Raw genomic sequence first — 13249 nt, 5'->3', positions numbered from 1 at the left:
CAGTACTGCAAAAAAAAAAAGGAAAAAAAGCACATTTATCCTGCCTATCTCTGCAAGAATATAAGCTCCATCTTTCTTTTGTTCAGAACTGTATGCCAGGAGCCTGAACTATCCTTGGAAAGGAGACTGGAGACAGGGAATAATTCCAAACAGGCACTGATAGTTAGGCAATGAACAAATAGTTGTTAAATGAATAAGGCAATTGTGGCCCAAAATCCATACTTATCAGATTTAAAAGCAAGTCATCTGAAAAGTTATTGTTTTTAATAAAGGGAAGAATCAACAAATTGATTAAATCACTTACTTAAAAAATTGATCCATCAGTTTAGAACAGGAGTAGCCAGATTCTTGGCCTTTAAAAACACCAATGATGACACTTTTATATGCTTGAAGAGAAATATTAAAGTCCTAATGAATGAATATTCTTTCCATACTTTTTATACTAAACAATGTAGCATCATTCACTCTCTTATTATTAATCATTTAGGCATTCACAGAACTTATGTACAAAAATAAAATGCAAGTATTTTAAGACCTGCAATTGACTGCCAAAGTAGTTTTTTTTTTCATTTTTATCTTTCACTCAGCATTCTAAAAACAATAATTCCCAGTCCCACTGACAAGTCCACAGCCAAATGGAATAGATGAATATTATGATGTGGCCAGAAATTCCCAAAGAGATCTTTAGCAGACTGTGGGAAGAATACTTGTGAGCCAAGGCCCAACTTTTGAAAGGTTTCTTTTGTCTCCCACAGTTCAGAGAGTTTGCCCTTCTTTTTTGGTGGGGAGGAGTATCAGGGATTGAACCCAGTGGTGTACAATGTATATCCCCAGTGGTGTATCCCCAGCTCTTTCTATTTTTAATTTTGAGGCAAGGTCTTGCTAAATTGCTCAGGCTGCCTCAAACTTTTAATCCTCCAGCTTCATCCTCCCAACTAGTTGGGATTACAGGCATGTACCACCATGCCCAGAAAGTTTGCCCTTCTTAATTTATTCCCCCCTCCTTGGGAAGAAATGAGAAGTAGTCACTGTGAATAGAAAACAAACATTATAGGAAGTAGCCTGTATTTAGTAAGCATTTATTAAGTACTTCCTGTATACTTAAAGAATAATAAGTAATGAGCATGAGTCTAGGCATGAGGAGCAATAATAGAGATTGACTTAGAAGGACTTCAAAAGAGATGACAGTGACCTGGGCTTTCAGCCCAGTTTTCCCACCATCAAATGGGAGGTTAAAAGAAAATATAGGAGAAATTTTCAATTAATTCAAGATTATTGACTTAGCACATCCCAGACCTGAGCTAGGTCCTGGGAGCAAATAAGATACAGCCCTTATCCTCAAAAGTCTTCCAGTGTGATAGAGAGGACTTGGAAAAGGTGGTAATAATTGTTTATGGTAAGTGCCGTAATGTAAGTACTAGAAGCAGTAGGAGCCAGGAAGAAAGAACTCGCGTAATACCACAGTTCTTAAAGTGTCCTCCATGGACTCTTGGGGATCTCCAACTCCTTTCCGGGCATGTGTTGGGTCAAAACTATTTTCATTATAATGCTGAAACATTTTTGTCCCTTTGCCATCACACTGATATTTGCCCTGTAGTGCAAAATCAGTGGTGGGTAAAACTGTGGGTTCTTTATATTTAAAGCGGTGACACCAACACTGCACTCAGAGTTATTGTGTTCTTCACTGCTACACACTTGCAATAAAAATGAGAAACAATAAAGCAAAGTCAGTTTCACTGAAGAGGGTCTTTCATGAGGGAAGTATGCATATAACACTGCTGTGCACACAAGAGAAATATGGTAGTTAGCTCCAGAAGCTCTTGTGTGACGGACTTGTGATTTGAATGGCTCCTTTTTTCAGACAACATATTTACATATTTGTCAGAACAACTGACAAACTGACTGAAAATTTATCAAAATAAAGTGAGCTAGTCATTTCAAGGAAAACCACTACCAGTGTTTTTTGCCAATGATAATATTTGAGCTTTCAAGAGAAAATTAGAATTTTAGAAAACTTGTATCTCACATCAGAAGCTTGCCAACTTTCAGTGTTTACGAATTTTTCTGATGAGATGGATGGTGATATTACTAACAAATGTGGTTCTTTTATATTGTGTAAATGAGTTATCTTTGGGAAGATCTGCTTAACTCAGGGAACCAATATTTTACAAATGATCAATATGCCAAGTCGCAAAACCATGCATGGGTAAAATGTCCATTCCAAGTGCAGTTATTTTAAAAAAAAAAAAAGTGTGGGGGGGTACTAGAGATACAGCTCAGTTCATAGAGTGCTTGCCTCACAAGCTCAAGGCCCTGGGTTCAATTCCCAGCACAAAAAAAAGAAAAAAGAAAAAAAGTGCAGGTATTTTAATGTAACAGTACAAAATGCTAACTGATATAATTTCAGATTTTATATGCAACTAACCTTCAACAAAACCACCACTTATTAAGTTTTGGTGGAATATAGTATATGAACACATATAGTTATCCAAAAAGGCTATTAAAACCTCTGTTTTCCATCTCTGTATCTGTGTGAGGTCAAACGACCGAACAATGTATCACAGTTGAAGAGAGAATCCAGCTGTTTTCTATTAAACCAGATGTTAAACAAATTTAAAAAAAAAGATGAAACAATGATATTCTTGCCAAATTTTTTGTTTTGATAGGTTACATTTTTTTTATTAAAATATTTACCGTATGATTGATTGAGTGAGTGATAGTACTAGGGATTGAATCCAGGGTCTTGAACATGCTAGGCAAGTGCTCTGAACTACATCCTCACCTCTTTTCTTATTATTTTTTATTTCGAGACAGTGTCTTGCTTAGTTTGCCCAGGCTGGCCTCAAACTTGCAATCCTCCTGCCTCGATCTCCTGAGTAGCTGGAGTTCAGGTAGGCACCACCATGCCTGGCTTATTATTTTATTTTTAAAGATGAATTAACAACTTAAAAATATTTCCCTCAGTTTGAACTTTTAATATGGTAAATATCAATAGATACAAAAGCTTGTTGAGGTCTTTAATCATTTTAAGGAGTGCAAAGAGTCCAGAGATCAAACTGAGAATTGTTATCCTATGGGAGTAATTTAAAGTAAGTATAGACTGAAGTAATCTCTCAACTACTTTCCTCCACTAGAAGAGAAAGCCCTTTAGTTCTTGAAGGCATTCACTAATTTAAACATGAACATTTAAAATGTATGACAGATATGGGCTGACTGCTATTCTTACTTTAAAATTAGTTCTTAGCTCAAAGCCAAGCTGTAGGGTTTTGGGATGTAGCTGAGCCTGGGGTGTAGCTCAAATGATAGAGCACTTGCCTAATATGTGCAAGACCCTGAGTTTGATTTTCCAGCACTGCAAAAACAAATACCCCATGAAAACCCATACCATAATTTCCAAGACTTCTGATTTTTTTTTTTTTTTTTTTTTTTTAGTGCTGGGGATTAGAACCCAGGGCCATCATGCTTGCAAGGCGGGCACTCTACCAACTGAGCCATACCTTCAGCTCAACTTCTGAGTCTTGTTGGAGCTAATACCAAAGACAATCTTTTGGGAAAGGACGGGGTAGTCAGGTTTCAGGCCTCCTGTGGCTGAATCAATTATTCCATAGCTCCTCTTTGCCAACACACTGTTGTATTTGAATTAAAATGAGTAATAATTCAATAATCACCAGCATCTTAAAGTGAAGGAGAGGCAAGGATAAACCCATTTTGTAGATATAAGCCTCAGGTATTTTTAAAACTTGTTTTAGCAGAATTTAAGCTGAGTTCCTCTCTCTCTCTCTCTCTCTCTCTCTCTCTCTCTCTCTCTCTCCCCCTCTCTCTCATTAGAGCATTACAGTTACACATAGTTGGGTTAATCCCAACAAACTCATACATGCATGGAATTCTATTTCAGTTCATAATGACCTCCTATTCCTTTCAGTCCTCTCTGCCCTCTCCCCTGAGCTCCTCTTATTCTGGCTGAAAGTCTGGGGAAAATTACATGTCCCATTTTTCTCATTGACAGCTGTATTCCCACCTAGCTCTAAGACATTGCTTGTCATATATTAGACAATAAATATTGAGTCCATGAAGTCAATCGCCTTTATTTTTATTACAGAAATTAGGCTGTGCCTCCTAACTAGCAGGAAACTAAAGAAATTTGGGTTTTGAGAGACATATAGGAAAAAAGATTAGGAAATTGCAGGAACGTGTGGAGAGACCAGCCGTTGTTTCAGTTATCTATTGTAGCTTAACAAACCACCTCAAAACTTAGTACTTAGAACAACAATTATTTTATTATTATTTCTCACAATTGTGGAAGTTGTCTAGACTTAGGCCTTTGGTATCCTTCAATCAATTGCAGTCTCTTAAGTGGTCTCCTTCCTTGCATTTAGGGAGTTTATTGTCAAAACAGCCACCAGAGTTATCTTTTAAAACACTGTCATATTATATTCCTGTGCTCAACAATCTGTTAGCTTCCTAACTCATTCACAGCAAAATTTAAGACCCTCAAAATAACCCACTATCTCCACAGGATCTGGATTCTCAACCTTCTTCCCACTACCTTTCTCACCTCTTCTACAGTCATTCGCTCTCCCCTGGCTTACTTCATTTCAGCCTCACTGGACTCTGCTGTTTTTTGAGAATGTAGTCTGTCTCAGGGTCTTTGTACTTGCTGGCTAGTCTGCTTGCAAGGTTACCTAAGACCCGCCTGATTCAAATCTCTTTGAATTCTTGTTTAGTGTCACGTTCTCAGGGAGGCCTTTGCTGACTCCCTCACTCGCTATTTGGATGACCAAAATTGGCACGAGTGGTTGTTAGCCGTCTCACACATAGAAGCCCTGCGGATCCCTGGCCTTCAGGGATTTTTTTTTTTTTTTTTTTTTCCCGGTGCTGGGGGATTGAATCTAGGGCCTTATGCTTGCGGGGCAAGCACTCTACCAACTGAGTTATCTCCCCAACCTGGGATTTGTTTTTTTGTTTTTTTTTGTTTTTGTTTTTGTTTTTTTTTGTTTTTTGTTTTTTTGGTACTGGGGATAGAATTCTGGGGCACGCGATCACTGAGCCACATCCCCAGCCCTGTTTTTTATTTTATTTAGAGACAGTGTCTCACTGAGTTGCTTAGCGCCTTGTTTTTGCTGAGGCTGGCTTTGAACTCGCGATCCTCGTCTCAGCCTCGGGAGCTGCTGGGATTTCAGGCTTGCGCCACTCCGTGTTTTTTTTTTTTTTTTCCCCCCAACTGGCTAACCAAAAATTGAGGCATCCAATGAGCTCTCTTTTCAGAGTGGCAGTGGTAGCCAGGTCCTAGAATAGGAACTCCTTGAGGGAAAAGACTGTCACCTGTTCCACCTGGGTTCCTGGAACCCTGCTCCGGGCGGGACATTCGGTGGACGTTGGGAGTTGGACATTAATGGACGAGAGGACAGCGCTGACGAAACCCTACACCGTTTTGTACTGGACAGAAGGCTCTAGGGCAGTCCAGTGTTCACCGGTCCCCTTCTCTTTTCTCCCCTTCGCTCCTCCGCCGCGTGCGCTTCCCGGGTGTAATCTATTGCTCGGCGCTCGCCTCTTCTCGGTGAGTCTGCCCAGCAGCATCGATCTGCTCGACTATTGCGCGCCTGCGCTTTTGGGCTGTCAGTCAGCGGCAGCGTGGGGAGCGCTGGGAGCGGTTGCGACGCGCTGGGAGCTGAGGTAAAGCCGTGGCTTCTGTCCTGCCGGGCCGCGCACTAGCCAGCTGAGCCGGGTGAGCATCGCGAAGCGGGTTGGAGACCCCCTCTTCATAGGGACTCGCCGAGCTGGGTCGAGGTGGATTGGAAAGGGCAGAAGGGGGTGATGCACCCTGAAGTGACTAGTGTGAGTCCCTGCTCCACACGGCCATGGAGCCAAGTGTCCACACTAGAAGCAGGTTGGGGAGGATTCGAGCCAACTACTTTGTACAGCAGATGGAGAAACTGAGTTTCGGGGAGGGAGAGTTCACATCGAGCGAACACCAGACCTGGTATCAGACGCCCTGAGCACCATGCCCGAACTTTTCCCACCTCAGACCTTCAATTATTCAACCTACCTTTAGTTGTTTGGGTGCAGAGCAGTGAAATACATGGAGATGTAAGAAGGTCCCTGCCTCAGTCAGCGCTCAGTTATGATGCCATGGCCTCTCTTACGTTCCCAGCCGGAGAAGGCAGTGAGGCACGTCTGCGAAGCCGGGAACACTCCTTCTAAAGCTTGGGAGGCTGGAAGATTCATTGCCTTGGTTCCCATCACAGAGCCTTGACATTGAAACATTTGATAGTTCGCTTGGTTAACATGGTTAGTTATATTCATAACTGTTCTTACTTCCCAGGTTACCATTCTTCACTCAGAAACTCACTGAGAGCAGAAATCTCAGGTCCCAGCGACTTGGGTTCTAATGCCACTCTGTGCATGTTTGAGCTTGACTCTTGAGGCTGTTGTGAGTTTCAGGGATCCTGATTCCATACATATTGCATGCCTGGCATCTGACTGGGAATACAATGATGACAGCACACAATCCCTACTTTCAAGGAGCTCATTTTTAAATAGTCATTAAACACATGTGCAGTAAGGCCTGTAAAGATTGAGCTAATCTGTAGTGAGTAGAGTGGAAGCAGATAGGGAAAAGGAACCCCTTCTGCCAGAGACATGGGAAGGGTTAGGAATGGCCTTGTGGGAAGATGATTCTTGAGCTGAATCTTAAAAGCTTTGTAGTTGATTACTAGACACGGGAGAAAGGAAACCTATAAAGCAAAAATAGCAGTGCAGCTGGCCATGGTGATGTGTGCCTGCAGCCCCAGCTACTGTAAATGCTGGAGCAGGAGGATCTTTTGAGTCTACGAGTTCTAGGATCTGTGAACTTAACCACCAGGCTCTCTTCTGAAAACTGAAGGTGCCGGTGATAATTTTAAATGTCAGTCTCCACACCATCTGTGAGTGGCACAACCAAAATTTAAACTTGGATCTTTTGACTCTTAAGGGTTCAGTGCTTTTTTCACAACCTCAAATGCCATGGAAATTGTATAATGTCAGAGTGAGGTTAGATTCTGATATGAAGCAATGCTTGTTGAAATGGAAATAACTATGTCTTCAAGTTTGTGCATGAACCGTATCTTCATCTTATGTTTTGGATATACTGGGTGTTAAGTGCTGGGTTTTAGATATTGATGTAGGGAGCCCAGGACTGAGTATATGGTCAAGGTGCAGCATTATTTGCTAATTTGGTGTTAGATTGTTTTTCTAAACATTGAAGTTTGCACATGATTACATCATTTGTTGTAAGTTAAAGAAAACTTTCGGGGCTGGGGTTATAGCTCAGTAGTAGAGCACTTGTCTACCACATGTGAGGCACTAGGTTCAATCCTCAGCACTACAGGAAAATCAATAAAATAAAGGTATTATGTTCATCTACAAAATATATGTATTAGATATATATATATTTAAAAAATCTTTCAGTTTATATCATCAGGATTTATGACCTTTTCCTGTGCCTCTGTTCTGTGGTAGCTGCTATAAAGAGGTTCTTTTTCAAGTGAAAAATTGCTTTTTTTATTACCTTGAGTTTGAAAAAGGAATTAACAACTTAGATTGTTTCTGTAATTGGATTCTACAAATCTAGGTTCACATATAAGCCTATATTTGCTCAGCTCAGTAGTACACACCTGTAATGCCAGCTACTTGAGAGACTGAGGCAGGAGGATCACAAGTTTGAGGCCAGCCTGGGCAACTTATTGAGATCCTGTCTCAAAAATAACAAATAAAAAGGATTGAGTATGTAGCTCAGTGGTAGAGTACCCCTGGGTTTAATGCCCAGTACCACACAAAAATAACACTACAAACCTACATTTGTGTTTATAGCTTTTATAACTAGGGGTAATAAGAAGACTAGAGCATATGGATGAATTACTAGAGGAATCTTCAGTCCGTTTTATACCTTTCAGATTAACATGCCTGTGTTTCTACTTTTAATTCTAGTGAGAAGTTGTTTTTTTTAATGTTTTCACGAAATAAGAATTAAAATATCATTTCAGTAAATTCTTCTTCAGAATCAACTTGAGCATTACCTTCCTATGTTTTCTTGGAAGACCAGGTGTTCCCTTCATCCTGTGTCCATTGTTTCTTAGATATATCCCTGCCATGACACTGATGGTGGTATATTGTAATTTACTGAATCTGTCTGGTGAACAACCTAAGGGCCAAGCCAGATATTTTTCATCCATATACCCCTGCTTTTACCGATAATAGACCTGAGTATCTGTGTTGACTAGAGTATGGTAAAGATGATGATGATGTGTGTGTGTATTTTGCAGTCATATGGTAACTAAAGTTGGAAGTGATACATCTGATATAAGTGGGTATCAGTAACCTGAAGAAAAATGGGTTAGTCTTGTATGTCCTTTGATTTTTGTTACATCTTTTTTTCCTGTTGTTTCTTTGCAGTTTCTAAAAAATGGAATTTCAAGCAGTAGTGATGGCGGTAGGTGGGGGATCTCGGATGACAGACCTGACTTCCAGTATTCCCAAACCTCTGCTTCCAGTTGGGAACAAACCTTTAATTTGGTACCCATTGAACCTGCTTGAGCGTGTTGGATTTGAAGGTGAGCAATGACAATGAACTGCACTCATAAAAAACTTTTAGAGTGTTTCATCCCAGTGATTTGTTAGCATTATAAGGTTGAGAGAGGATGATTAGAGAAGATTCAAAGTTTGCTGGAGACTGTCCACTTTTAAATTAGGAACAAAGGAGTATTCTGCTGCTATGTGACAAAGGTTGAGAAAGTAGTGCTAAGTTTTGTTGTTATAGATCTGGTCTCAGTGATCCAAGCCAAACCTTGTAAAGTTATCAGAAAGAGCTGTTTAGGACTCCAAGTACTTCACGATCAGTACTTTCCTTAGCAATAGAATCTGTTGTGTGCCAAGTAATATATTAAGAATGGGAATACAGAATTAGAAAGACATCTCAGGCCCTGCCCTGCAGAACCTTAAAGACCAGAGGGAAGAGTTCTTTCTACTTTTGCTTGGGTATCATAGATGCTGATGCTATTAAGTAGGAAAAGGAATGTGAGACATCAGGTTTGAAACAAAAAAATGTTCAGCTTTAGCCCATTGAGTCTAGTGTCCTATGAGTAGGTAGAACAGATTAGAATACCAGCTAGGTGTAACAAATCAGGGTGCCATATTCTGGGGTCCAACCTCAGGATTCAGTGGTCATTGTGCTATGAGAGTTAGTTGCATTCCTGACACAAACCCACAGACATTTTTGTGCAGTAGTCTAAATGACATTGAAGTTAAGAGATATGTTTAAAAAAAGAGAGAGAGAGATGTTTTAGAGATTTTCTTTTTAGAGCTTGATCCCACAGATGGTGATTGTGACACACTTTAGCCTAGTTTAAAATATCTTACTTTCCTGTAGTAACTCTTTATGGATTTGCCTTCTGTAACTCTTTTTACTTTTTTACTTTTACAATACCTTTAGTTCATATTTGGGTGTGCTTTGTAATATATTTAATATCTCCTTCATAGAAAATTCTCATTGAGTCTTACTTACAATTTGGTGGGGGAGGTGCCTCCTAAATGTAGAATTCTTAAATTTAAATAGCTAAGCCTGTCTTTCTGTCTTATTTATTTTTATTGCAGTGGTAGGGTTTGAAACCAAGGCCTTTCACATGCTAGGCAAGCACTCCACCACTGAGGTACATCATCTCCCCTACCCCTACCCCATTTTTTTAAGTTGGAGTCTTATTCTGTTGCCCAGTTGGGCCTTGAACTTATGAGCCTCCTGCCTCAGTGTCCTGAGTAGCTGGGATTAGACTCATGCCACCATTCCTAGCATCATTCTTTTCTTATTGTTAATGATTTTATAGAGGGAAGTTAACATAGTCCTACTTAACTTTTGTGTCCCTCTATACTAAAGAATCTTGATCTAGTTAGTAGACTGTCCCAGTAGCAGTTAGTAGCAGTTGCTCCCATTACAGTACTTCACATCTCTCCAACCTATGGAAATGTTACCTTCTGTTCAAAATCCCTAACAGCATTAATTAGTGTGTCTTCTATGTATCCATGATTCTTTGTTAGTCTATCCTGGCACCTCTCAAGGACTATTTTGTACTATAGTTAATGGTATGGGAGACTTTGTAATCTCCCTAAGAACAGATACTGTATCTAATTCATCTCTGTATTGTCAGCATTTTACAGACAGTATGTACTAAAATAATTATGTATGTGTGTATGTATGTATGTATGTATGTATTTTGGTGTTGGGGAATAAACCCAGGGGTACGTTACCACTGAGTCACATCCCTTGTCCTTTTTATTTTTTTATTTTGAGACAGTCTTGTCAAATTGCTTAGGGTCTCACTAAGTTGCTGAGACTGGCTTTGAGTTTGTAATCCTCCTGCCTCAGCTTCCCAAGCCATTGGGATGATAGGTGTTTGCCACCACACCCAGCTGTACTTGAGAAATTTTTGTTGAACTTGAATGCATGCCCTATCTCAAAGGCCATCTCTTCTAGTAAGCCTTCTTTAGGTAATCTTTCCATGTATAATTTCTCCATATTCAGTTTATTTTCTTTTTTTTTTTTGTGGTAGTGGGGATTAAACCTAGGGGCATTCTACAATTGAGCTACATCTCCAGCCCTTTTTTATTTTTATATTTTAAAATGGTCTCACTGAGGGGCTGGGGAGATCGCTCAGCTGGTAGAGTGCTTGCCTCGAAAGCACAAGGCCCTGAGTTCGATCCCCAGTACCGCAAAAAAAAAAAAAAAAAAAAAAAAAAAAAAAAAGGTCTCACTAAGTTGCCAAGTCTGGCCTTGAACATGCAATATTCCTGCCTCAGCCTCCTTAGTAGCTGGGTCACAGGAGTGTGCCACTGCCCAGCTCCATGTTAAGTTTCTTGAGAATAGAAACCTTGTTAAGTTCCTTTCTGAATTCTCAGTGCTTATTTGTCCTTTACATGTTAAATATATTAATATTTGTTGGCTAAAAGAGTGAGTTACTAAATTGAGAACAGGAAGAAAGAAGGAATCAAGGAAGGAAGGTTAAATGATTTTAAAGAAAAAGAGAGGAAGAAAATAAATTTAAAACAAAGAGAGTGATTCCAGTGAAAGGGAGGGATCATTGTGATCTGGAGCACTATGATGGAACATTGGGAATTCTCAAAGAGATGCCAAAATCAGATCATCAGATATCAGTAACATTATCTCACCAAAGATCTGTGAAAACACCCCAGGTTTTCTGTCATTGTTTGATTGATAAATGGATAAGGTGAAGATATCTGTTGTGTGAAAATTGGTTCTTCTTGGATTCATTTAATCCTTAGTGTAGCAGTAATGGCTACCTGGTAAGAAGTGGGGGTAACTATTAGAACTAAATGAAGACTTAAGATTACATTTATATATTTTGTTGAATGGTCTTGTGAATTCTTTACATCCACAAAAAGTGGTATATAGTATAAGTAGATATTAATCACACAGACCTGAGGGGTTTTTTCCCCCTACCTTTGGTACTGGGGAGTGAATCCAGGGGTGCTTAACCACTGAGCAACATCCCCAGCCCATTTTTTAATTTTATTTAGGGACAGGGTCCCACTGAGTTACTTAGGGCCTCAATAAGTTGCTGAGGCTGGCTTTGAACTTGGTGATCCTCCTGCCTCAGCCTCCTAGATGCTGGGATTGCAGGCATGCACCACCATGCCTAGCCAGACCTGAATTTGTCTTCATTCCATTGCATCCTGAGTAAAGTCACTTAAAGTCTTTTAGTCCATGGTTCCTCTTTGTGTGTGTGTGTGTGTGTGTGTTACTGAGGATTGCATCCAGGGCCTCATGCATGCTAAATAAGCACTCTGATACAGAGCTACACCCCAGCACTCCCCCTACCCCCACACCCTTTTCTTAAATTTTACTTTGAGGCAGTCTCAATAAATTGCCCAGGCTGGCCTCAAACTTGTGATCCTCCCTCCTCTCTCAGCCTCCCAAGTAGGTGGGATTACAAGTGTGTGCTACTACACCGGGCAAGTTTCTTCATTTTAAAAGTGAGATTGTTATAAGAATTAATTGAAAGAATGCATGTAAGACACATTGAAAAGTCTCAATAACGTTAGCAGTTATTATTACACCTAGAAACAGACCACAGCCAATTGAAATAGTGAAACTGTTATCTAAATGAATGAGTTTTGCATTTTTCCTTCTTTTTTTCTTTCACACTTTAGAAGTCATTGTGGTTACAACCAGGGATGTCCAAAAGGTTTTATGTACAGAATTCAAGATGAAAATGAAGCCAGATATTGTGTGCATTGCTGATGAAGCTGACATGGGAACTGCAGATTCTCTGCGCTACATATACCCAAAACTTAAGGTGAATAATTATTTCTTTTAATGTTTATTGAAATTAAATAATAAATGGTTTTCCCAGTGTATTACAGTTTATAAAATTTTTTTAAAATATGGTTTTACATCACATACTTTGCTGCCCATGTACTCTTCAACTACTCTTTGTTATGATTTAGACATTTAGTTGTCAGTCTGTGGTTTTCAAGTAGTAATACATCTTTATGAAAAAAAAAAAAAAAAAAAAAAAAAAAAGACAGGACCTGGGCATGATGGCACATACCTTTAGTTGTAGTTATTCAGGAGACTGAGGCAGGGGGATCACAAGTTTGAGGCCAGCCTGGGCAACTTAGTGAGACCTTGTCTCAAAATAAAATTTAAAAAGGGCTGGAGGTGCCAGGCACAGTGGCACATGCCCATAATCCCAGCAGCTTGGGAGGCTGAGGCAGGAGGATCACAAGTTCAAAGCCAGCCTCAGCAACATAGTGAGACCCTGCCTCTAAATGAGCTCAGTGGTTAAGTACCTTTGGATTAAATCCTGGTACCAAAAAAAAAGGACTGGAGGTGTAGTTCAGTGCTAAAGCATTTGCCTACTATGTGAAAGTAAAGCATTTGCTACCATTTAATTTCCAGTACTTCAGGGTAGGCATTGAGGAGACCTCTCATGATATTTGAAGTTTTACTCTCTTTTTATTAAGAAACTAACAGGAGCATATACATAGGAGAACAGTGTCCCCAGTGGTTTATAGTATGTAAGCTGAGACAGATCCACCATGGAATTGTTCTAAAATTGATGTCCTTTAGAAAAAAATTCAGATTTTGTGATATTGTTGTATTGTTTGAATTGGGGGACAAACTTTCTCCTGCTATTTCTGGTGACTGCAAACAGGTGTGTTAATATTTTTAACCTACCTTTGTACTAAAGAACAAAAAATT

General features: G+C 39.7%; 1 protein-coding gene across 5 annotated transcripts in view; it reads left to right on the top strand.

Annotated features, from left to right (window-relative positions):
* Positions 1–5579: 5579 nt before the first annotated feature.
* Positions 5580–13249, top strand: part of EIF2B3 (eukaryotic translation initiation factor 2B subunit gamma) — a 139843-nt gene continuing 132173 nt past the window's right edge. For 2 of the 5 annotated variants that reach the window (XM_079116167.1, XM_079116165.1), the window contains exons 1-3: positions 5580–5725; positions 8431–8588; positions 12196–12341. In XM_079116167.1, coding sequence (XP_078972293.1) covers positions 8441–8588; positions 12196–12341 — 294 coding nt within the window. In that variant the 5' untranslated portion in view covers positions 5580–5725; positions 8431–8440. Of the gene's footprint in view, positions 5726–8430; positions 8589–12195; positions 12342–13249 lie in introns of those variants that run through there. The other 3 variants (XM_079116166.1, XM_079116168.1, XM_079116169.1) reach the window with 3 other exon arrangements.

Source organism: Sciurus vulgaris (assembly GCF_902686455.1).
Source record: "Sciurus vulgaris genome assembly, chromosome: 1".
In the NCBI taxonomy this organism is placed as follows: Eukaryota; Metazoa; Chordata; class Mammalia; order Rodentia; family Sciuridae; genus Sciurus; species Sciurus vulgaris.
Note: the sequence above shows the minus strand (reverse complement) of the source record. Positions and strands in the feature narration are given on the sequence as shown.